General features: G+C 46.4%; 1 protein-coding gene across 4 annotated transcripts in view; it reads right to left on the bottom strand.

The window, feature by feature from the left end:
- Positions 1 to 25725, bottom strand: part of wdr91 (WD repeat domain 91) — a 63606-nt gene that overhangs the window by 6368 nt on the left and 31513 nt on the right. For all 4 annotated transcript variants that reach the window (XM_067999972.1, XM_067999971.1, XM_067999975.1 and 1 more), the window contains exons 11-15: positions 20967 to 21061; positions 18034 to 18193; positions 6263 to 6371; positions 4384 to 4496; positions 3692 to 3889 (exon numbers count right to left, since the gene is read on the bottom strand). In XM_067999972.1, coding sequence (XP_067856073.1) covers positions 3692 to 3889; positions 4384 to 4496; positions 6263 to 6371; positions 18034 to 18193; positions 20967 to 21061 — 675 coding nt within the window. The remainder of the gene's footprint in view (positions 1 to 3691; positions 3890 to 4383; positions 4497 to 6262; positions 6372 to 18033; positions 18194 to 20966; positions 21062 to 25725) is intronic.

Below are 25725 nucleotides of genomic sequence, written 5' to 3'. Positions count from 1 at the left end.
CCAAACTTCACTGGATACAGGCGTAGTGCCAGAGGATTGGAGGACTGCTAACGTACCGTTGTTTAAAAAGGGAGCGAAGGATATATCGAGTAATTACAGGCCAGTCAGCCTAACCTCGGTGGTAGGCAAATTACTGGAATCAATTCTGAGGGACAGATAAACTGTCACTTAGAAAGGCACGGACTAATCAAGGACAGTCAGCACGGATTTGTTAAGAGGAGGTTGTGTCTGATTGAATTTTTTGAGGGGGTGACTAGGAGGATCGATGAGGGTAGCACAATTGATGTACAGTAGCATAGTGGTTATGTTACTGGACTAGTAATCATCTGGAGTCACGAGTTCAAATCCCGGTGCCAACCCGGTGAAGCTACAACTCAGGACGACATGCATGCTAAACAGCGGAAGCAACATGCTATAGACAGAGCTAAGCGATTCCACAACCAACGGATCAGATCAAAGCTCTGCAGTCCTGCCACATCCAGTCGTGAATGGTGGTGGACAAGAAACAACTAATGGGAGGAGGAGGCTCTGTAAACATCCCCATCCTCAACGATGGCGGAGTCCAGCACGTGAGTGCAAAAAACAAGGCTGAAGCGTTTGCAACCATCTTCAGCCAGAAGTGCCGAGTGGATGATCCATCTCAGCCTCCTCCCGATATCCCCACCATCACAGAAGCCAGTCTTCAGCCAATTCGATTCACTCCACGTGATATCAAGAAACGGCTGAGTGCACTGGATACAGCAAAGGCTATGGGCCCCGACAACATCCCAGCTGTAGTGCTGAAGACTTGTGCTCCAGAACTAGCTGCGCCTCTAGCCAAGTTGTTCCAGTACAGCTACAACACTGGCATCTACCCGACAATGTGGAAAATTGCCCATGTATGTCCTGTCCACATAAAGCAGGACAAATCCAATCCGGCCAATTACCGCCCCAAAAGTCTACTGTCAATCATCAGCAAAGTGATGGAAGGTGTCGTCGACAGTGCTATCAAGCGGCACTTACTCACCGATGCTCAGTTTGGGTTCCGCCAGGACCACTCGGCTCCAGACCTCATTACAGCCTTGGTCCAAACATGGACAAAAGAGCTGAATTCCAGAGGTGAGGTGAGAGTGACTGCCCTTGACATCAAGGCAGCATTTGACCGAGTGTGGCACCAAGGAGCCCCAGTAAAATTGAAGTCAATGGGAATCGGGGAAAACTCTCCAGTGGCTGGAGTCATACCTAGCACAAAGGAAGATGGTAGTGGTTGTTGGAGGCCAATCATCTCAACCCCAGGACATTGCTGCAGGAGTTCCTCAAGGCAGTGTCCTAGGCCCAACCATCTTCAGCTGCTTCTTCATCAATGACCTTCCCTCCATCATAAGGTCAGAAATGGGGATGTTCGCTGATGATTGCACAGTGTTCAGTTCCATTCGCAACCCCTCAGATAATGAAGCAGTCCGAGCCCGCATGCAGCAAGACCTGGACAACATCCAGGCTTGGGCTCATAAGTGGCAGGCAATGACCATCTCCAACAAGAGAGTCTAACCATCTCCCCATGACATTCAACGGCATTACCATCGCGAAATCCCCCACCAACATCATCCTGGGGGTCACCATTGACCAGAAATTTAACTGGACCAGCCATATAAATACTGTGGCTAAAGAGAAGGTCAGAGGCTGGGTATTCTGCGGCGAGTGACTCACCTCCTGACTCCCCAAAGCCTTTCCATCATTTACAAGGCACAAGTCAGGAGTGTGATGGAATACTCTCCACTTGCCTGGATGAGTGCAGCTCCAACAACACTCAAGAAGCTCGACACCATCCAGGACAAAGCAGCCCGCTTGATTGGCACCCCATCCACCACACTAAACATTCACTCCATTCACCACCGGCGCACAGTGGCTGCAGTGTGTACCATCCACAGGATGCACTGCAGCGACTCGCCAAGGCTTCTTCAACAGCACCTCCCAAACCCGCGACCTCTACCACCTAGAAGGACAAGAGCAGCAGGTACATGGGAACAACACCACCTGCACGTTCCCCACCAAGTCACACACCAGCCCGACTTGGAAATATATCGCTGTTCCTTCATTGTTGCTGGGTCAAAATCCTGGAACTCCCTTCCTAACAGCACTGTGGGAGAACCTTCACCACACAGACTGCAGTGGTTCAAGAAGGCAGCTCATCACCACCACCTTCTCGAGGGCAATTAGGGATGGGCAATAAAATGCCAGCAACGCCCACATCCTATGAACGAATAAAAACAAAATGTAGTCTACATGGATTTTCGCAAGGCTTTTGACAAGGTTCCACATGGCAGATTGGTCAAAAAAGTAAAGGCCTATGGGATCCAAGGGAATGTGGCACATTGGATCCAAAATTGGCTCAGTGGCAGGAAGCAAAGGGTAGTGGTCGACAGGTGTTTTTGCAACTGGAAGGCTGTTTCCAGTGGGGTGCCACAGGGCTCGGTACGAGGTCCTTTGCTTTTTGTGTATTCGTTAACGATTGGGACTTAAACGTAGGAGGCATGATTAAGAAATCTGTGGATGACACAAAGATAGGCCGCGTGGTTGAAAGTGAGGAGGAAAGCTGTAGACTGCAGGAAGATATCAATGGACTGGTCAGATGGGCAGAAAAGTGGCAAATGGAGTTCAATCTGGAGAAGTGTGAGGTAATGCATTTGGGGAGAGCAAAGGCAGCAAAGGAATACACAATAAATGAGAGGATACTGAGAGGTGTAGAGGAAGTGAGGGAGCTTGGAGTGCATGTCCACAGATCCCTGAAGGAAGCAGGACAGGTAGATAAGGTGGTTAAGAAGGCATATGGAATGCTTTCCTTTATTAGCTGAGGCATAGAATATAAAAGCAGGGATGTTATGCTGGAACTGTGTAAAACACCAGTTAGGCCACAGGTTCAGTACTGCGCACAGTTCTAGTCACCACATTACAGGAAGGATGTAATTGCACTAGAGAGGGTGCAGAGGAGATTTACAAGGATGTCGCCAGGACTGGATAATTTTAGCTATGATGACAGATTGGATAGGCTGGGGTTGTTTTCTTTGGAACAGAGAAGGCTGAGGGGTGATTTGATTGAGGTGTACAAAATTATGAGGGGCCTAGATAGGGTGGATAGGAAGGACCTATTTCCCTTAGCGGAGAGGTCAATAACCAGGGGGCATAGATTTAAAGTGATTGGTAGAAGGATTCAAGCAGAAATGAGAAAAAAAAAATTTACCCGGAGGGTGGTGGGGGTCTGGAACTCACTGCCTGAAAGGGTGGTAGAGGCAGAAACCCTCAAATACCTGGATGTGCACCTGAAGAGTAGTGACCTGCAGGGCTACGGACCAAGTGCGGGAAAGTGGGATTAGGCTGGGTGGCTCATTTCTCAGCCGGACACAGTGGGCCTCCTTCTGTGCTGTAAATTTTCTATGATTCTATGAACCTGGTCCTGATGGCTGTGCAGTTTACTCTTGCTCGAAGTACGTTTGTGAGTCAAGGGGAGTTTAATACTCTGAGCTGTGATGCTCCATAGTTGAACAGTCTGCGACACTCACTGTCAATGGCCACTTGGATGAAGTGGCAGCGTGGCAGGGGAGTTGTACCTCAGCATGAGTCACCCCTTCAGGAAAAGAGGGAAGAAAATAGGGGAGGGGGTGAAAACGAGCCAAGCTGAGCTCTCATCACAATATAGGTGGGGCTTGTGTCTTACCTTATGAATGGTTCCACCACCAGAGGAACAAGTGAGCACATAGTGTCCCTCTGAGTCAAACGCAAACAGTCTTCCACGTGGCACCTGCACTTGCTTGTACCCACTGTACCCAGACAGTACAAATGGGCCGATAGCGTCCGACTGCATCCCACACTCGGAAACCTTGACTCCGCTCTTATGAATGTTCCACTGAATGAACTGGATCAGCAAGAGAATCAAAAATAAAACAAACCAAAATCATCATGCAGAATCATCCCAAAAATCCACCATTAAAACTTGCACATCTCTCAACAGGGTCCATGAAACATTTTATTGCAACAAGCCTCAAACATATTTTAACTGTACCGATGGAAATGAGGACTCACACAAGTGTATAAGTACACACCCGCGCGCTCACCGCACACACCACCGCGGCCACTGGCACACACGCCCAGGCACCTGCGCGCCCCCCCCCACACCACCCCGTCCCAAAGAATCAGCCTCCTATGTGCTCCCACTGGGAGAATACCAATCTGGAGAGACTGGCATTTCAAGTTACAGGGAAGGTGAGACTCTGTGGAGGGAGGACGATCCTCAAGGGCAGGATAGGTGAACGGGTAGAGTTCTAACTGGTCAGTAGTGCCACCTCCACTCAAATGGAATTGTTTGCTTACACCGTCCAAGTCCCCTCAGTTTGGCAGCTGTCCCTTTACCTTTCCATCTTCACCAATGCTGTAAACTGAGTTTTCATCATAGCTGAACTCCACTGAATAAACCTCCCCCGAGTGTGCATGCCAGCTCATGGCAGTGTCGTACCGCTGCATGTCTGAAACAAACCAAACAGAACACACTGTCACTCTGGACACCTTCAGACCGTGGGGTTGTAGGAAGGAAGAGAGCGACAAGTTAGATTAGTCTGGTTTGAGCGTTTGGCTCAACGTGAGTTCTTACTGACAGGCTGGTGTGATGGACGACGAGGCACCGAGCTGCACCAACAGCAATGTCCTTCCGCTTCCAGGGGCAGTTCCATGCTGGAGCAGACAGATGCTGGGCTCAGGTGTGTCCACCTCAATTTCTGCTCGTGTTAGGTGGAGAAATCCCAGCACATAAAGCACAGGTTGACCCCCCCACAACCTGCCTCAAAAAACATGCATTTATATAGCACCTTTAACGTAGTAAAACATCCCAAAGTGCTTCACAGGAACATTATCAAACAAAATTTGACACCGAGCCACATAACGAGATGTTAGAACAGGTGACTAAAAGCTTGGTCAAAGAGGTAGGTTTTAAGGAGCTTCTTAAAGGAGAAGAGAAAGGTAAAGAGGTGGAGAGCTTAGGGTCTAGGCAGCTCAAGGCACAATCGCCAATGGTGGAGCAATTAAAATCGGGGATACGCAAGAGGCAACAATTGGAGGAGTGCAGAGATCTCGGAGGGTTGTAGGGCTGGAGGAAGATACAGAGGTGGGGAGGGGTGAGACCATGGAGGGATTTGGACACGGGGATGAGAATTTTTAAAAATCGAGGCATTCCCAGACCGGGAGCCAATATAGGTCAGCGAGCACAGGGGTGATGGGTGAACAGGACTTGGTGCGAGTTAGGATACAGGCAGCAGAGTTTTGGATGAGCTCAAGTTTAGAGAAGTTGGAAGATGGGAATAGTCAAGTCTAGAGGTAACAGAGGCATGGATGAGGGTTTCAGCAGATGAGCTGAGGCAGGGTTGGAAATCTTAAGGAGGTGGAAGTAGGCGGTCTTGGTGATGTGTGGTCGAAGCTCAGCTCAGGGTCAAATAGAATGCCAAGGTTGCGAACGGTCTGGTTCAGCCTCAGACAGTGGGCAGGGAGAGGGATGGAGTCGGTGACTAGAGAACGGAGTTTGTGTCGGGGATCGAAGAGAATGGTTTCGGTCTTCCCAATATTTAGTTGGAGGAAATTTCTGCTCGTCGAGGACTAGATGTCAGACAAACAGCGTGAAAGATCAGGGACAGTGGAGGGGTCGAGAGAGGTGGTGGTGAGGTAGAGTTGGGTGTTGTCGACGTACACGTGGAACCTGACCGTATTTTTGGATGATGTCGCGAGGGGGCAGCATGCAGCTGAGAAATAGGAGGGGGCCAATGATAGATCCTTGGGGACTCCAGAGGTAACGGTGCAAGATCAGGAAGAGGAGGCTGACCTCCTCAAAGGTTGACCCAGCCCATGAACCAGTAGTTCAAAGCCTGTAAATGAAGGTCCAGATTTGATTCTGGTCTGCGCTGAGTTAGCTGATTACAGCCAGTTGAGGTGCTACAGCTGGTCTCAGTGCCCCTGGGCTAGGGATGGGATGGGCTGGGCTGGGGTTTCACCCTGATAATCACTATCCAGGGGCCCCTGCTGGAAAGTGTATGGGTAGCCACTTGGCAAGGTACCAGAGGGCAACTGTGTTTGTACAACTAGACCCCAGCACAGTCCATCACCTGGGGGAGGGGGAAGAGAGCTAGGGAACAGGCCTTTTATCTTCAGTGCTAACAGTAAGAACCGACCTCAACACCTTGCGATTGGACTAAAACTTGTCAAAACGAGGTTCTGAAGCCGAACACAGAGAAAATGGCCATCTTACCAAAGAGTCGGATGATGCCGTCGGCAGCTCCAGTCACCAGCAGATTACCATTATGGTTGAAAGCCGTACAGTTAATGGCTATGGGCTCAGGATCCACAGAAAACTGATGCTGCAGAAAAACAAGTCACAGCTGGAAGAGCCCAACCTACAACAGTATAAAGCTGCAAACACCACAACTTTGACCCACTCCAGTTTAATCTCAGACAGCAAACCCGCTGAACTGGATTTACCTCCCGGCACTGCTCATATTCCAGTGTCACTGCCCTGATCAAGCAGAGGAAATCAAACCCAACAACAACTACCTGTATTTATATAACGCCTTTAACATAGTAAAACGTCCCACGGTGCTTTTCAGGAGCATTTATCAAACAAAATTTGACACCGAGCCACACAAGGAGATATTAGGACAGGTGACCAAATGCTTGGTCAGAGGTAGGTTTTAAGGAGCGTCTTAAAAAGGAGGAGAGAGAGATAGAGGGGTTTAGGGAGGAAATTCCAGAGCTTAGGGCCTAGGCAGCTGAAGCCACAGCCGCCAATGGTGGAGCGATTAAAATCGGAGATGCGTAAGAGGCCAGAACTGGACGAGTGCAGAGATCACTGAGGGTTGTAGGGCTGGAGGAGGGGGGAGGGGGCGAGGCCATGGAGGGGTTTGAAAACAAGGATGAGAATTTTAAAATCGAGTGGGAGCCGATGTAGGTCAGCGAGCACAGGGTTGCTGGGTGAACAGGACTTGGTGAGAGTTAGGATACGGGCAGCAGAGTTTTGGATGAGCTCAAGTTTATGGAGGGTGAAAGATGGGAGGCCGGCCACGAGAGCATTGGAATAGTCAAGTCTAAAGATAACAAAGGCATGGATGAGCATTTCAGCAGCAGATGAGCTGAGGCAGGGGCAGAGACGGGCAATGTCACGGAGGTGAAAGTAGGCGGTCTTAGTAATGGAGCAGGTTTGGGGCTGTAGGCTCATCTCAGGGTCAAATAGGACGCCACACTGCGAATAGTTTCTTTCAGCCTTGGTGGCCAGGGAAAGGGATGGAGTCGGTGACTAGGGAATGGAGTTAGCGGCGGGGATCAAAGGCAATGGTTTCAGTTTTCCCAATATTTAATTGGAGAAACACCAACTGCCCATTTAAAGCACCACGTTGAACAGACTGCTTCCTTTGGGGAGGCTGGAAGTCAGAGGATGGGGTGTCCAGAAATATTTTAAAAGGCTAACAAGGTCAAGTTCAACTAAACAAGCGTCATGCAATGCCCACAGTCACAGAAGCATTCAGGGAGCTGGCACCTGTTGATGACCAGGACCAAGGGCACCTATACGCCTGAGCCAGAAATGAGGGCCCACCAAGTACTACGGCTTACTGCGAATACATCTACCTGCTGGGAGAGAAGCTCAACTTATGAAATCTAGGTATGAGGGAGTGCACAGTACTGAAAGGTTGGCCCCTAAGCTTCCCTTTGCTTTTAAAGGGTCAATTCAGCACACTGAGCATACACTGAGTATATTCCTCTCAAATTGGTCCCGAGCAATCCTTGGCTGACCTTTTTAAAAAAAAATTCATTCTTGGGATGTGGGCGTTGCTGTCCACATTTATTGCCCATCCCTAGTTACCCTGAGAAGATGCTGGCGAGACTTGAACCGCTAGCAGTTTTGATGAAACCAAGTGATTTGCTGGGCCATTTTAGAGGGCAGTTAAGAGTCAACCATGTTCGTGTGGGACTGGAGTCATATACAGGTCAGACTGGGTAAGGACAGCAGGTTTCCTTCCCCAAAGGGCATTAGTGAACCAGATGGGTTTTTACTTTTGAAACTTACTATTGAAGGGTTGGGATTTGAACCAGCTGAATGTTGCAGTCGAGCGACACAGCATGACAACCTAGTTTCAGTTGAGACTAGTTTTAAAAAAACACAAATGGAACAGATGGTCAGAAACTGAACGACAAAAGTGATTAAGCATGTGGAGATATGAGAAGCTGCAATAACAAGGTTAAAATTTGCAGCACAATCGGGTTACGAAGTAGCAACTGTCACGCGGGTGTATGCAGGGTATATTTGATTAACCTTTGAGCCATGTCCAATCACAAGTCACTGACTCAGATCGGCCAAAGCCACGATACAGCAAAAATGGACCCTACTGTCCAGATAACTGGACAAACTTAGATAAAAGACAGAACTAAAAGAAGGGGCTTAGCTAACGATGTAAAGTTATAATTAGGTTGTTTTTGAATGTTGCCACGGAGCCGGATTGGCTAAGGAATAAGTAATGTAGTAACGGCTATCGGTGTGCTCCAGTCTTGTACTGTATATAAGCTTGTGAATTTTGTTGATCGGGGAGAAGGTGCTCGCACAGACCACGAGGTCAGAGACCCTTCTCCCAGAGCTCTGTTTTAATAAACTGCACCTTTTACTTTACCACAGATTAGATATGAATTTATTTTCACCCAACAAATTGGCATAGTCGGCAGGATACTTCGGAGCTGGAAGACCGCCTGCAGCAGTGAGCGGGGCGAGTAGTCAGATTTTTGACCGTCCAGAAATTGGATCACTCGGAAGGGCAGTACCCAAAGAATCTGGTATCCGTGACGGGTGAGAAATGCAGTTTAAATAGTGGTTAAGTTGATTGAAACCTGATGTGTTATTTCGGAATGTACATGTCTCGAGGACCCATACTGAGCCGGAATTAAGAGGGCGACTGGGCTCCACGTGAAGGCCAGAGTCAGCTGGGAATCCGAGAGACTAAAAGTCTCTCTGCTGTGTTGCATTGCGGGATCTGTTGTATTGTATTACGTGACGTATTGTATTAACGGCTGCAGGTGAAATAATCACCTCTGACAGCGATAGTTACAAGTCAGGACCGTCATCACTAGTGGTGGACGATAGGTAGACCTCTGAGAACGAGTTATTAGGGGGGACCGGAACGCGGTACACTAATAACAAGAATTAATACATTATGGCGGAAGGTGAAGGCCCAGACTGGGGTCCGCCAGGATCAACGAGTCGGCTCTATGCTGACGACCAAAAGGGCTTGATCGATAAAATGACGAGAGATGGGTGGGATCCACTAGGAAAACCAATAACACAACGGGAGTGTTGGGAAAAGCAGAAACAAAAGAAAACTAAGAAAGCAGGAGTAATTTTAATACATCAGTTAGTAACGTTAACAAAAAGGGTTAAGATGCAAACCAGTAAGATGGAAGAACAGGAAATAAGAATAGCAGAATTAGAGACTTTAGTAGAAAGGATGGAATTGACAGGCAAGGGAAGAGTCAATGACGGGAGGCGGCCCCCGTAAAGGGAGGCTCGGATAACCGAGTCTAAGTAGCGGCATCATTAGGGGGCCAACCATGTGAAATGTTAGTTGACACAGGAGCATCAGTATCCTTGACTGATTTGCCCCTTCTGACAACCAGGATATATATAGATAGATCAATAGAGTAGGATTAGGGGGTACAAAAATTAAGGCGTATACAAGTGAAGTACAAGTTGTAGAGATAACAGGAAAACTTCTCCCCGCCCAATTTTGTGTGTGTCCAAATAACAAAGGTACCATATTAGGAATAGACTTGCTAGAAGAATTTAATATATTGGTGGACTCCGCGCAAAATAAAATTGTTTGGTCCAAAGGAGATGAGTCCAAGGTCAGTATAGATAAACCATGCACCAATTTGACTAGGCTAGGGAGTGCAGCATCTTTGAGCAGGGATTGGGAACTAGAACGAAAACCATACGGGACCATATGCAAAATTATGAGAGAGGTTTGGGCTAAGACAAAACAGGACACCGGACGGGTAAAGACGGAGCCAATCACGGTTCCAGGTCCGGAACACAAGCCCCATAAGCAATACCCTATTAAACCAGAAGCACGGGAAGCGGTAGAAGAAATAGTGCGTGATCTGGAAGGGGCATAATTAGGATTACCGAAAGCACGACCAACTCGCCCGTACGGCCAGTCACCAAACCGGATAAATCATTCCGACTGACTATTGATTATACTGAATTAAACAAGGTAACGCCCAAATTGCACCCAATAGTGGCGCCAGCTCATCCACAATCTTAAATGCCTTGAACTCGGAGCACAAGATTTTTTACAGTTTTGGATATAGCTAATGGATTCTGGTCTTTACCCTTAGACCAGGAATCCCAGAATAAGTTTGTCTTTACGGTCGGGGAAAGACAGTATACATGGACTAGGCTACCTCAGGGGTTCAATAACAGCCCGGCGGTATTCCACCGGGTAATGAGTGCACTGTTAGAAACAGTGAACCTTAACCCGTATCGCAGCACTGTGTTGCAATACGTGGATGATCTGTTAATCGCCTCGGAAGATGAGCACAGACATGCAGCTGCTTTAATTGAAGTCCTACAAGCCCTGGAAACAGGAAGGTTCAAAATAAACCCTAAAAAAGCTCAAATCGGGCAGAGCACAGTTATTTACCTGGGACAATTGCCCGAGCCATGCCAGGTGACCGACGGAAGGCCATACAAGAGATGCCCCGACCGGTCTCAGTACGAGGAATCAGGAAGGTTTTAGGTCTTTTTAATTATAGTAGGAATTTTATACCGAACTTTGCAGCTATAGCGGAACCCATCCAGAAATTGGTGAAAGGGGGAAGTCCCGGTAATACCCCGGTAGAGTGGGGACTAGAACAGGAGCAGGCATATGGGAGTTTAAAACAAGCGCTGATATCAGCCCCTGGCCTCGGTCTACCCGACATGAGGAAACCATTCCACATTCATTGTGAGAACAAAGGGGGGTTCTACGCCGCCGTGATAACCCAACAACATGGGGACAGGCGACGGGCGGTAGCAAATTACTCCACTAAACAGTCATCCGTAGCCGCTGGATTATCACGATGTGTAGCAGCACTGGACTGCGCAGCGTGGGCGGTAAAGGTTAGCGAGCCCACAGTAATGACCGGGGACATTATCCTCCATACCAGACACACGATAGGAGAAATGTTCAATAATAATAAGCTACGGTCAATATCTAACATGCGGAGGGCACGTTGGGAAACGGTCCTAATACCTAAGGACGAATCAGTGGTAATTGTTAGGTATACGGGGGAGAATCCCGCTGAAGGGATCCTGGGATCAGGGGAACCCCACGTATGTGCAGAAGTAGATGAGGAAGTAGACGGAGACCCTTTGGAGGAAGATCCTCTGGAAGACCCACAGCTTACCCTATATGTGGGCGGCTCCAGAAAATATGTTGACTGGTCTCCCCTAACAGGATGGGCAGTCGTAAATGAAAAATTAGAAACAGTATTGTCCGGCAGATTGGACGGGGCATTATCAGCCCAAGAGGCAGAATTAGTAGCACTCACTGAGGAGGCCCTGACCCTGGCAGAAGGAAAAACAGTAAATATTTGCACAGATAGTAGATATGCGTTTGGAGTGGTCCACGATTATATGATAGCTTGGGGAAGAAGGGGATGTGTCACCGCAGGAGGAGATCTCATCAGGCATCAACAGCGAATAGGGGCCCTCTTGGAAGCTGCAAAAGCACCAAAGCAGGCAGCAGTAGTAAAAATTAAAGCCCATCAGAAGGTAGAAACCCACCAACAGGAGGGCAATCGGGCCGCGGATTTGGCAGCGCAGCAGGCATTAGAACAGGAACTACCGGTAGCAAGTACACAGGTAGACCAGATAGACATCGGAAGGTTGCACTGGGATACCGCGCCGGGGGAAAAGCAGGAATGGTATCGGGCAGGAGGTAGAGCGGATGATCAGGGGGTTTGGCGAAAGAACGGGAAGGTAATAGCCCCCGCTTGTATTCGACAAACGCTCTTGGAGTTACACCATGGCATAGATCATGCGGGCAGAGGAGCGATGACCCATCTGGTAGGACAAGAATGGTGGCGGCCAGGTGTAGGAAGGGATATAGCAAAGTATTGTCAAAATTGTCTGACATGCGCCCAGCATAACCCAGGACGGCCAGTAAAAATACGAATGGCCCACCAGCCGAGACCTAGAGGTCCTTGGGAAAAGATACAAATAGATTTCACCGGACCGTTACCAAGTTCCAGGGGGAAGAGATATTGCCTGGTAATTATAGACCAGTTTACTCGATGGGTCGAGGCCTTCCCTACTAGGGACTGCACAGCCGCCACAGTGGCGAGAATAATGGCAGAAGAAATAATTCCCCGATGGGGAGTACCAATCCAAATCGATTCAGATCAGGGGACACATTTTACAGGGATAGTAATGAAAAAGATATGCGAATGGATGGGAATAAAGCAAAAATTCCCCATATTCCCTCCCATCCCCAGAGTTTGGGAATGGTGGACCGAATGAACCGGACTTTGAAAACAGCCTTAGCCAAGGCGTTAGGGGAAAAGCAACAGCAATGGGTAAATGTATTACCAATCGTGGGAATGAAGTTAAGGGCGAGCCCAAACCGAACCACGGGTTTGTCCCCTTACGAATTAATGACGGGGAGAGCCATGCAACTCCCCCATGGAATAATAACAGGAGGAGAGGATATGGGCCCTCTGAGAGATAGAGTCCGTAGGTACGTCTTGGAACTAAGTAACCAGTTAAAGGAAATGAGACAACAAACTAGGGATAGACAGGAGGAAAGAGATGAAGATTTGGGATTGACTGCATTTCCGCATGTCCCTCCAGCGGGAACTAAGGTAATGGTTAAAAAATTACCAGAAAAACCAGGCTTTGCCCCAAAATGGTCAGGACCGCATCAGGTCCTTATTAGTGGAGATACTTGCGCATGTATAGATATAAAGGGGATGGGGTGGTGGACTCAACTGAAGGTCTACAAGGACTAAAATGCATATTTGTATATTTAACAGGTGATACCTGCAATCAATCTCAATAACCCTTTGGAAAGTTGTTAATACGTCTTTAAAATGTATTTGACTATAGTATTGTTTTGTGGAATATGTGTGGCATGCCACCCAGCATGGGAAAAGCGAGAGTTCCATGTTAATACTTTTTGTATATGAGTTATGTGTGTGTAAGGGACAAGGGAGAAAGTGCGTGTTGGGTATGTAGCCATATCCCAATCCACTCCAACAGGGAAACCCCCTTACACCAATACCATTGAACGTAATTCAAATGGCTGAATGGTTAGTCAGTAGAAACAATACGAGCAGTGGTACTGATGGTAATGACACCCAGAGCAGAAAACGGGAGGAACAAAGAGTACAGTTCAGGAGTGCAGGATATCCCTTAAACATGTTTGAAGGATGGTACAAACCCGTGTATAACATAAGCGAAAAGCCACCGTACCTCATCCTCACAAACACAACTCGGGTAGGAAGACCCGTTGGGGCGATATGTTGGATAAGGAATGTAAGCAGAGGGGAAGAGAGGAATCTGGAAGCAGGAAACAGTGGTTGTGAACATAATTGGACAACACTCAAACAAGGTTCACCCTTAGAAGTTTGGTGGTTTAACACAACTGGTATAACAAACCTCACTAGTGGGGGGAAATGGAACGTAATCACAGGGAGTAACGGCGAGTCCGGCTTTTCCACATTCGCAACGAATATGAACCTAACTGCCTATAACGGGACCTATTTTATTTGTGGACATAAGGCATACCCCTGGATTCCACGAAATTGGACTGGGTCCTGCTATTTGGGATATGTGGTGCCATACATCCATCACTTGCCCTCCCGAGCAGATCATCACCATTATCGATCCAAAAGGGCAATTACAGGAACAGAGCGGTTCTTCGCGATTTTATTCCCCGGGTATGGCACGGCTAGGGCAATAAAGGAAATTCAACTTGTAGCATCGGTATTAGAGAAAGTAGCTCATGACACAGCTGAAGCCCTGTCTGAAATAAGTGCAGAAATGATGGCTATGAGAACAATAGCTCTCCAGAATAGGATGGCCCTTGATTATCTCCTAGCTAAAGAAGGTGGCACATGCACAATGATAGGTGCTGAGTGCTGCACCTACATACCGGAGAGCTCAGAGAATAGAACCAATTTGGCCGATCATATACAAAGGGAGGTAAAAAAATTACACCAAACCTCAGGGGAAGGTTGGTTGGACTGGCTCTTCGGAGGATCATGGGGATCGTATTTGATGCGTGGATTTATAATTGTTGTTGTAGTGATGACAATATGTTGTGTTATGATAACAGTTTTGAAAGTATGTTGTAAATTGGCACTCGCTGGCATTCCAGTAGCATCTGGAGTTGCGATAAAACCCCTATCAACGACAGACGAACTACAAGCAACGGGAGAAGACGACGAGGACCACATGTAAAGAGTCACATGATGATCAACGAAGGACGAGCTCAGGACAATTGAGCCCAACCCTCAACACAGGGTGACTACCCGGTGGAGGGCCAGAAACGGCAGTGGAAGTTGATCCCGGGGCAAAATCTAAATTTGTACCGGGACCAACAGGAGGGACTGAAGGGTTGGGATTTGAACCAGCTGAATGTTGCAGTCGAGCGACACAGCATGACAACCTAGTTTCAGTTGAGACTATTTTTAAAAAAACACACAAATGGAACAGATGGTCAGAAACTGAACGACAAAAGTGATTAAGCATGTGGAGATATGAGAAGCTGCAATAACAAGGTTAAAATTTGCAGCACAATCGGGTTACGAAGTAGCAACTGTCACGCGGGTGTATGCAGGGTATATTTGATTAACCTTTGAGCCATGTCCAATCACAAGTCACTGACTCAGATCGGCCGAAGCCACGATACAGCAGAAATGGACCCTACTGTCCAGATAACTGGACAAACTTAGATAAAAGACAGAACTAAAAGAAGGGGCTTAGCTAACGATGTAAAGTTATAATTAGGTTGTTTTTGAATGTTGCCACGGAGCCGGATTGGCTAAGGAATAAGTAATGTAGTAACGGCTATCGGTGTGCTCCAGTCTTGTACTGTATATAAGCTTGTGAATTTTGTTGATCGGGGAGAAGGTGCTCGCACAGACCACGAGGTCAGAGACCCTTCTCCCAGAGCTCTGTTTTAATAAACTGCACCTTTTACTTTACCACAGATTAGATATGAATTTATTTTCACCCAACACTATTGAATCTGCTTCCACCACCCTTTCAGGCAGCGCATTCCAAATCATAACTCGCTGCGTAAAAAAATATTCCCTCAGTAATCCTGAGATCACTACCTTTGAGGTCCTGCTTTTTAATTTATCTCCTAACTCCTTAAATTCACCTTGCAGGACCTCATCCCTTTTTTTAACCTATGTCGTTGGTACCAATATGGACCACGACTACTGGCTGTTCACCCTCCCCATCCAGAATGCCCTGCAGCCGCTCCGTGACATCCTTGACCCTAGCACCAGGGAGGCAACATACCATCCTGGAGTCACGTTTGCGGCCGCAGAAACGCCTATCTGTTCCCCTTACAATTGAATCCCCTATCACTATAGCCCTGCCACTCTTCTTCCTCCCCTCCTGAGCAGTAGAGCCACCTGTGGCGCCACGAATTTGGCTCTTGCTGCTTTCCCCTGATAAGCCATCTCCCCCAACAGTATCCAAAGCAGAATATCTGTTTGAGAGGGAGATGGCCCCAGGGGACTCCTGCTCTACCTGCCTAGTCCTTTTACTCTGCCTGGCAGTCACCCATTTCCTTTCTGCCTGATCAATACTCCCACTCCCCTCCTTTCTTTCCCGAATACCTTGTAGCCAGGAATATTAAGTTCCCAATCCTTCCCTTCTTTCAATCAGGTCTCTGTTATTGCCACTATATCATAGTCCCATGTGGCGACTTGAGTCTGCAGCTCACCAACCTTATTTACCACACTCCGTGCATTTATGCACCCACACTCCAATCTCATCTGCCTCACATTTGCCCCTTGTCTGATCCCTCCTATTTCTGAACTATTCTTTACTCCAGTCCTACTTGTCCTTCCCAGTCCTCTGTGTACCTTGTGTCTCCTCTCTAATGTTTCATCCTGGTGCCCCTCCCCCTGCCAAATTAGTTTAAATCCTCCCCACAGCACTAGTTAACCTCCCCGCGAGGACATTGGTCCCAGCTCTGTGGAGGTGCCATCTGTCCACGTTGAACAGATCCTTCCGACCCCAAAACTGGTCCCAGGAATCTGATGCCCTCCCTCCTGCACCATTTCTCCAGCCACGCATTAACCTGTCTTATCCTCCTATTCCTACACTCACTAGCGCGTGGCACTGGGAATAATCCAAGGATTACTATCTTTGAGGTCCTGCTTTTTAACATCCTCCCGAGCTCCTGAATCTCTGACTGTAGGACCTCCACCCCTTTCCTTTCTATGTCATTGGTTCCCACGACTTCTGGCTGCTCCCCTTCCCCCCCTCAAAATGTTCTGCACCCTCTCAGTGATGTCCTTTACTCTGGCACCAGGGAGGCAACACACCATGCAGGACTCACGTCGACGGTTGCAGAAACACCTGTCTATCCCCCGACTATCAAATCCCCTTTAACAACTGCATTTATTTTGCCCCCCTGTGCAGCCGAGTCTCCCACGGAGCCGTGGAGTTGCTCCTGACTGCACTCCCCTGAGGTGTCAACACCCTCACTGGTTTCAGCACTGAATACCGGTTAGTGAGTGCCACAATCCCAGGGGACTCCTGCACTGCCTGCCCCTCCTAGTCTGTCTGGTGGTCAACTACTCCCTCTCCGCCTGAACTTTCTGTAGCTGCGGGGTGACCACCTCCTGAAACGTGCTATCCATGAAACACTCAGCTTCCTGTGTGCACTGTAATGATGCAAGCTGCCCCTCAAGCCCAGAAAGTCTGAGCTCGAGCAGTTGGCGGCACTTCCTGCACATGTGGTTTTCCAGGACACACAAAGTGTTCTGGAGTTCCCACGCAGCACAGGATGTACATGCGACGGGCCCCAGCTCTCCTGCTACATTAGCTGCAGTTATTTAAACTGTTTGTTTAGCTTTAAGGCACTTTACTGTTTATCTGACACTAAAACACTAACCAACCATTATGAACAACAAGCACTAACCAATGAACAAAAATACTTACTGACTTACCCTCGGCGCTCCTCCTTGTCTTGTGACGTCACTTTTGACTTTTTCTTAATTTTTTGATTCCTCGTGCAGCTCCCTTAATGCTCCGCCCACTTAGTATTTTTAAAAATTGTATTTTTTTTAATTTAAGTTTTAAAAGTTGATAGATTAGTTTATAGTTCCTTGGTTTAAATCACTTAGCACCTCCTTCCCCCTCTGCACCTAATTCCCACACTCACCAAATTCCCAGTTGAAAGTCCTCACTCTGTTAGCAATTCACTGTGTTAGACGTTCACTCTGTGTCTTTATCAACATTTGTGCTCAAGCTCTGATGGGATTTGAACTCAATTTCTCTGGATTATTAGACCAGGTCTCTGGATTCCTAGCTCAATAACATAACCACTACACTACCTGCTAGAGGTCGACACATTTGGAGTTTGCTGCAGTTTTCGTCACAACTTTCATAGAAAGGTTCTCGAGTAAAGGGAAATTGCTCTTTTAAATAAAATGTTCATGGAACGTGGGTGAGGCTGGTGAGGCCATATTTATTACTCGGCTACTTCACAGTGCAGTAAGAGCAAACCACGTAGCGTGGGATTAGCCAGGTGTAAACTACGCCAAATGTTAGTGAACCAGTTGGATTTTTACAACAATCTGATAGCCATTTTCATGACCATTTTTCTGGTTCCAGCCTACAAACGACCAGATTTAACTCAATTCATGACTTGCCATATGTGGGATTTGAATTCACAACTTCTGGATTGCTAGGCCAATACCAGAACTGTTGCACTACTATTTACTGTCATTTCTCAAGAGGGGGTCTTGGTATGTTACCTGCTGCTTCATGGTCTTCGTATCCCACAGGAGAAGATTGCCTGGAACTAGGTTCACTCTCTTTTCATCAGTATCCAGCAGTGTCCCCAGTTTGATGCTCGGAGCAGCTGAGGAACAAACAAAGGATGTACCACTTGGACTGCAAGCTAGGGACAAGATTCTGGTGGACAGAGAGGGGCAGCAAGTTAGGAAGCTACCCAGAGTATCACATACTGACACTATACATATTAGGAAACTATCCTTTCCCATACTGACCCAATATAAGCTGTGCTTTACAGTAAGAATGCGTTTGCCCTTTCTTACAATCGCCCCATCAACTGCTTCCCCTCCTCCTTGAAGGCCCCAACTCTTTCTGGTTACAGACCCATAGATGTCTGCAGTTCTCTTGTACCTAATTAACATGGTCATTGTCAGGCAGTGAGTATTTTCAGACTATTTACACTGTCTCAGCTGTGGCTCAGTGGGTCGCACTCTCACCTCTGAGTCAGAAGGTCGTGGATTTAAATCCCACTCCAGAGACTTGGGCCCATAATCCAGGCTGACACTTCTGTGCCAGTACGGAGGGGGCGCCACACTGGCGGCGGTGCCATCTTTCAGATTAAACGTTAAACTGAGGTCGCACCTCTCTGCTCAAGTGATGTAAAAGATCCAATGGCATTAGTCAAAAGAAAGCAGGATATTTTCCTAGTGTCCTGGTCAACATTCATCCTTCAACCAACATCACCAAAAGCAGAACAACTGGTAATTTATCTCATTTGCTGCTTGTGGGATCTTGCTGTGTGCAAATCGGCTGCTACATTTCCCTACATAACAGCACTGACACTTTCAAAGTAAAATATTGTCTATGAAGTGCTATGGACATCCTGATAACATGAAAGGCGCTATATAAATGCAAGTTCTTTCTTTGAAATGTATCACAGCTGAGCTAAATTCAATCTTCATCCATCTGAACACCATCTACAAACAACACGTAAAGGAGGGGGCTGGGAGACAGAAATGGGGAAAAGTGGTAGGAATTAAGAGTGCTTCATGCACAGTAAATGAGATGGAGGATGGTGTGAAGGAGGAAACAGAATAGGAGTTAAAGGCAGTTTCTCAGGGTGGTTGGTGGTGTCCCTCAGGGTTCAGTTCTGAGGCCACTCCTGTTCACTGTATATCGCTGATTTGGATATAGGGCCGGAGGGAGTGAAGTCCAAATATAAAGATAATACTAAAATAGGAGGCGCAGCAAATAATTCTGAGAATCAAAGGAAGCTACAAGGAGACAAGATCGTGGAATGGACAAAAAATGGCAGATGGAATTCAATTTCAGTAAATGCGAGGTGGAACATTTTGGATTAAAAATATTAGACTTTGAATGGGGGATGGTTGGGTGATGTGTGGATCAGAGGGATTTGGGGGTTCAGGTTTGCAAGACATTAAAAGCAGCACCTCAAGTGGATAAGGCCCTAAAAAATCTATTGGAATATTGGGTTTATGGAAGAAGTATAGAATATAAAAGTTGTGATGAATCTATATAAAACCTGAGTAAGAGCACAGTTCCAATGCTGTGTGTAGTTTTGGGCTCCATTATAGGAGGGATATTGAGGCAATAGAGAGGGTACAGCACAGATCACAGATTCACGAGGATGCTGCCAGATCTAAGGGAATACAAATATGAAGAAAGGCTTGAAAAATTGGTGTTATTTTTATTAGAGGAGATTGCAGGGGTGATTTGACAGAGGTGTTTAAAAATATAAAGATAGAGAAAAACTGTTTCCAGTGATCGAGGGATATAGAACAAGTGGACATAGATACAAGGTTAAATGTCAAGGGTTTAGGACAGTGAACATGAGAAACTTTTGTACAGAGGGTTACGAAGTTGTGGAATGGACTGGAGTCAGTGATGAAAGCAGAGATCATAGTATCACAGTAGGTACAGCACAGGAAGAGGCCATTTGGACCATCATGCCTATGCCGGCTCTTTGAAAGAGCTATCCAATTAGTCCCATTCACCTGCTCTTTCCCCACAGCCCTGTAAATTCTTTCCCTTCAAGTATTTATCCAATTCCCTTTTGAAAGTTATTTTTGAACCTGTTTCCACCACCCTTTCAGGCAGTGCATTCCAGATCATTACAATTCCCTGTGTTAAAAAATGTTTCCTCATGTCGCCTCTGGCTCTTTTGCCGATCACCTTAAATCTGTGTCCTCTGGTTACTGACCCTTCTGCCACTGGAAACAGTTTCTCCTTATTTACTCTATCAAAACCCTTCATGATTTTGAACACCTCGATCAAATCTCCCCTTAACCTTCTTTGCTCTAAGGAGAACAACCCCAGCTTCTCCAGTCTCTCCACATAACTGAAGTCCCTCATCCCTGGTACCATTCTAGTAAATCTCCTCTGCACCTTCTCTGAGGCCTTCACATCCTTCCTAAAGTACGGTGCCCAGAATTGAACACAATACTCCAGCTGAGGCCTAACCTTTATGTGAAACTTTATAAAAGTTTCACATAACTTCCTTGCTTTTGTACTCTATGCCTCTATTAAAAGCCCAGGATCCCATGTGCATTTTTAACGGCCTTCTCATCTTGTCCTGCCACCTTCAAAGATTTGCGTATGTGCACCTCCAGGTCTCTGTTCCTGTACCCCCTTTAAAACTGTACCATTTAGTTTATATTGCCTCATGGCAACATTTAAGTATTGAAGGAAAGGGGGATAAAGGGATATTGGAACAGCCGGGTACAAGATTAGGGCTATTGCTCGTGTGGAGTATAAACAATGCAGACTGGTTGGGTGGATTGGCCTGTTTCCATCTCGTAATTTCTATGTGTGGAGCTTTTGATGCAGAAAATCAACTGAGCTCCAGCATTTCATCAAAACTGTTTTAATCCCTGCACGTCCTTTCTTTGCCAATTCACCTGTGCCTCTTATACACATTGAATCCTGAACTTACCTGGGGTAAGATTCATCGATTGTCAGCTCGTACAGACTCTTCTTGGCTTCAGTATCGTATAGTCGGACTGTTCCAACTCCGCTACCAAGCAACAGCTGCAGGAGAAATACGGAGCGACTTAAAACACAGCTGTAGTGCAACACGCACAGTTTCAACATTTACTTGAAGCTTCTTGCGGAAAGCAAGGTAAGCCCTTCACAGTAGCAAGTACACACTTTATTCTTAATTGAGATATTCATTGTTAAATTGCAGCAATCGATCCCTAAAACTAGTAAAAAAAAAATCCCATAATCCTATGGAATAGAAATGGAATTTGACTTATGCAGTTACCAATGGTGGCCCTGATTATTCATTCAGTCACTGTGCAATAGTAAAAATAGATCTAAGAGAGAGATCATTAAACTAAGTCTGCAGCAGACGACCACTAGAGTGCAAAGGGCCAGTATAGTGTGGAGTTTTGCCCCAGCAGGAAGGTCAGCCTTGACGTGCAGCTGGTGTAAAATATATTTGAGCAATAAATCACTAGGTTTTGTTTAATTTTATCAAACTTTAGAGAACACAGTTCAGTTTGGGATGGTGGGAGTTAGAGGAACACCTGACGCCCTTGATGTGCAGCTCCTGTATGCCGTGGGAGATCAGATGGCCGGGATGACCACACATACAGGAAGTGTCTACAACTGCTTGCACTCCAGCTCCAAGTTCCTGAGCTGCAGGAGCAGCTGGCATCATTCCGTCACATCTGGGAGGCTGACTGATTCTGGGAATCACATTCCAGGAGGTGCTCACTCCACAAGCAGAGTTAGTGAGGAAGGGAAGCGGATGACTGTCCTTCGGGGTAGAGTAAGACAGGAGTGGTACCCCGAGGCTGTTGAATTGACAAAGAGGTATTCAGTACTGAACACAGGTGACACTGACAGCAACTCAGAGCAGGACAAAACCTCAAAAACTTGTACTTATATCGCACCTTTACCATAGAAAAACATCCCAAGGTGCCCTACAGAGGCGCAATCAGGCAAAAGTAAATGCTGGAAGAGACATTAGGATGGGTGACCAAATGTTTGGTCAAAGAGATAGGTTTTAAGGAACGTCTTAAAAGGAGGAGAGAGAGGAGAGGTTTAGGGAGGGAATTCCAGAGCTTAGGACCTAGACGGCCACCGATGGTGGGGCAAAGAGAGTGTGGGATGCACAACGCGCCAAAGTCGGAACAAGAGAGAGTTTGGCGGGGGTTGTAAGCTGGAGAAGCTTACAGAGATAGGCACAGACAAAGCCACAATGGGATTTAAACACAAGGATGAGAATTTTAAATGAGGTATTGAGAACCAACGTAGGTCAGTGAGCACGGGGTAGTGGGTAAGTGGGACTTGGTGCGAGGTAGAATACGGGCAGCAGAGTTTTGGATGAGCTCAAGTTTATGAAGGGTGAAAGTTGGGCGGCCGGCCAGCAGAGCATTGAATGGTGACAAAGGCATGGATGAGGGTTTCAGCTGCAGGTGGACTGAGGCTGGCGATGTTACAGATGGAAGTAGGCGGTTTTTGATGAGTAGGATACAGGGTCAGAAGCTCAGCTTGGGAGAAAGGACGTTGAGGTTACTAGCCGTCTGGACAGTAAAAAGTGACCATGAAGCTATCAGATTGTTGTAAAAAACCCAACTGCTTTATGAATGTCTTTTAGGGAAGGAAATCTGCCCTCCTTACCTAGTCTGGTCTATATGTGACTCCAGTTCCATATCAATGTGGTTGACTCTTAACTGCCCTCTGAGTGGGCAACTAGGGACGGGCAATAAATGCCAGCCTGGTCAGTGATGCCCACATTCCAAGAATGAATTTTTTTTTAAATGGTCTGACGTGGAGCCTAAACTTACAACCTTCTGACTCAGGAGGTGAGGATCCCACCACTGAGCTACAGCTGACACCTAAACCAGTTGTGCACAACACAAGCTCAAGTCTGCGCACTTTGGACTTGAGCGAAGATGCAAGCCATACTGGGAAAGATTAATGGTTTTACAAGGGCATCAAAAATGGAGGAGCTGATTGACAGCATCGTGTACAAGTCATCAGTCCAAGTATTGTGGCAAGCGGAGGGCTAAAGGCTAGGCTGTTGGCAGTTTGAAAGTGTAATTATAAGTGATGGCTTAAGAGATTTTTCCAGGGGTGTACCTGAAGTGGGGTTGGAAGACGACAGTTGGATATGGGTGATGAGGGATACAAGGAAGTGTTCGGAGACACCTTGTGGGTAGAGAGGCCACATGAGATGGCAAAGTTGAAGGGGTGGATGTGTATATGGGAAGAGGAATTTCTATGAAGGGAAGGTTAAGGAAGAACAAGAGGGCAGTGAATTAGAAGAGAGAGGGCAAGCTGAGTTGAGAATCCAGTCTTTGTGTGCAGAGAATATGGGGTTGGAAGCTCAGCTCGCGTTGAATAGGATGCCAAGGTTGCAAATAATCTGATTCAGCCCGAGACAGTGGCCAGGAAAGGGGATGGTGTCGGTGGTGAGGATACAAAGTATATGGCACGGGGGCAGAGATGATTGCTTCAGGCTACCCAATATTCAGCTGGCAGAAGCTTCAGCTCTTCCAGAACTGGCTGTTGTACAAGCAGTCTGACAACAGAGCAGTGGAGGGGTCGAGAGAGGTGGTGGAAAGGTAGAGCTGGGAGTCATCACCGTACTTGTGGAAGGTGGCCCCATGTCCGCAAACGATGTTACCAAGGGGCAGCATATTGATATGAAAGAGGGCGCAAAGATAGATTCCTGGGGGGAATCCGGAGGTGAAAGTGTGAGGGCAGGAAGACAAGCCATTGCTGGAGATGCTCTGACTATGATCAGAACAAGAGTGGAACCAGGCGAGGGCAGTTCCACTTCCTTCACAATGGAGGAGAGGTGTTGGAGGAGGATGGTATGGTTGACCACGTTGAAGGCTGCAGAGAGGTGGAGAAGGGATATTGCACCACTATCAGAGAACATCATTGCTGATTTTGGTTAGAGCGATTTCACTGCTGTGGAAGGGTGGAAACTCATATAGAGCTGAAGGATAGATGAACATTGATCTGGGAGGCAATGACAAGTTCAAGTACTTTGTGGAGGAAAGGGGAGAACCTGGCAGTTACCAAGGACAGAAGGGTCGAGGGGGGGTAGAACAAGGAGCTGGCACAAAACACAATGTACTGTAAACTTGTAGAGTTCTATGGTAAGGATGATATAGCAGATGGTGGAAAGTTGAATTTATTTATTGAGTTAAGAAAAAAAATTACTCTCGTGGGAGTGAAGATTTAGCATTTGCGGCTAGAATGTTTTGGGAAAAAACATTGCAGGTTAGTACAATAAACAGCACGTGGCAGGAGTGCCATTGAGTGGAGGCGTAAGGAAACGGTTAATCACACTGCCCTGAAGTCTGTTAATGGTACATTGTAGTAATATTAACCTTTACATTGTAGTGATATTAACTTTAGCTTTTGCCTGTTAAGTAAGGAAGTATAAGTTAATTTAGATGCAGTGATCACTGGACTGTTGAATTAGGACTGAACTTGAAGCAATGGTCAGTTTAGTCACCAGTAAACAGAGATAAAAGACATGCTTCATATATTTCAGAGAACGTGATAACAAGTTAGTTCTGCAGAAGGAAACATCTGCAAATAGATCATCCTTTTCAGAAATAAATTGGTATTTAATGGCACAGATTTATAATTAGAAGTTCCACCTGGTAGAATAGAACTAGAGTGAATCTATCAATAAGATAACAGAGTATCTTAGAAAAACTGAACAACAGGTTTCTAATCAACTTATAAAGTGAGGCTTCAATTTACAGTAGGTGAATTTCATTGTATACACTAGTGGGTCTACCGAAAAATTGTACCGGTCTACGGAAAAATAACTCGTTAAAATAAAGTTATTCATATGGAACAATCTCATTAAAATTCACCATATATGGAGTAGTATTAGGTAATGCAGAAACATGTGGGTTGTCATGTAGAAGGGGTAAGGTGGTGGTATAAAAAGCAGGTGCTGGAACAGATACTTGGCATTCGATCAAGGTCTGCAACCTGTATACCGAACTCGGAACTGTAACGCGTTCAAATCCTCCGACTAAACTCACATGGTTTGGTCATGAATTCTGATTTTTAAGTGTATGTTTAATTACAGTATACTTAATAAATCTGCGATATCTGCCATTCAAATGTTATGAACCATATTGATTTGAGGAATAAATTATAAATAAGAACACACACATTTGACCCCCCTTCTAACAGAGGGATGAATGATAAAAACACTGCAGATTGGTACAGTAAACATCACATGGCAGCAGTGCCATCGAGTGAAGGGATGTATGATTAAAGTCCAACCCTGCCAGGATCACACTGACTGTCTTGCTGCTGCTGACTCCATTGCAAAGATTTTTAATGTTTCAGTCATGATGGACACTGATTTAATTTGAGTTTAATTACACTTTATGTTTAATTATATTAGTGGTGCCTCCTCAGTTTGAAGGGCACTTGTGCAGTTGCCTTTCTTTTAGTGACTCTGGGGCAACCCAGCATCACCCATATTTGGTTTATTTAAAATAGAAAACTGAAGCTGCTCTTTCCCTGCAAACTCCACATTTAAATAACAAGGCGAATGACATCAGATAAGGTTAAACCTCAAAGGACACTATTGTGGGCAACTTTACTTTTAGCATCTTCTGTAACAGACAAGTCTCTTCAATCTTGCTTCATTCACACATTTTCCCATTGGCTGGTTTAAATTTCTGTAGGTTTTTTTGTGT

This window comes from Heptranchias perlo, chromosome 18, assembly GCF_035084215.1.
Source record: "Heptranchias perlo isolate sHepPer1 chromosome 18, sHepPer1.hap1, whole genome shotgun sequence".
NCBI lineage: Eukaryota > Metazoa > Chordata > Chondrichthyes > Hexanchiformes > Hexanchidae > Heptranchias > Heptranchias perlo.
This window is presented reverse-complemented; position numbering and strand designations above follow the sequence as displayed.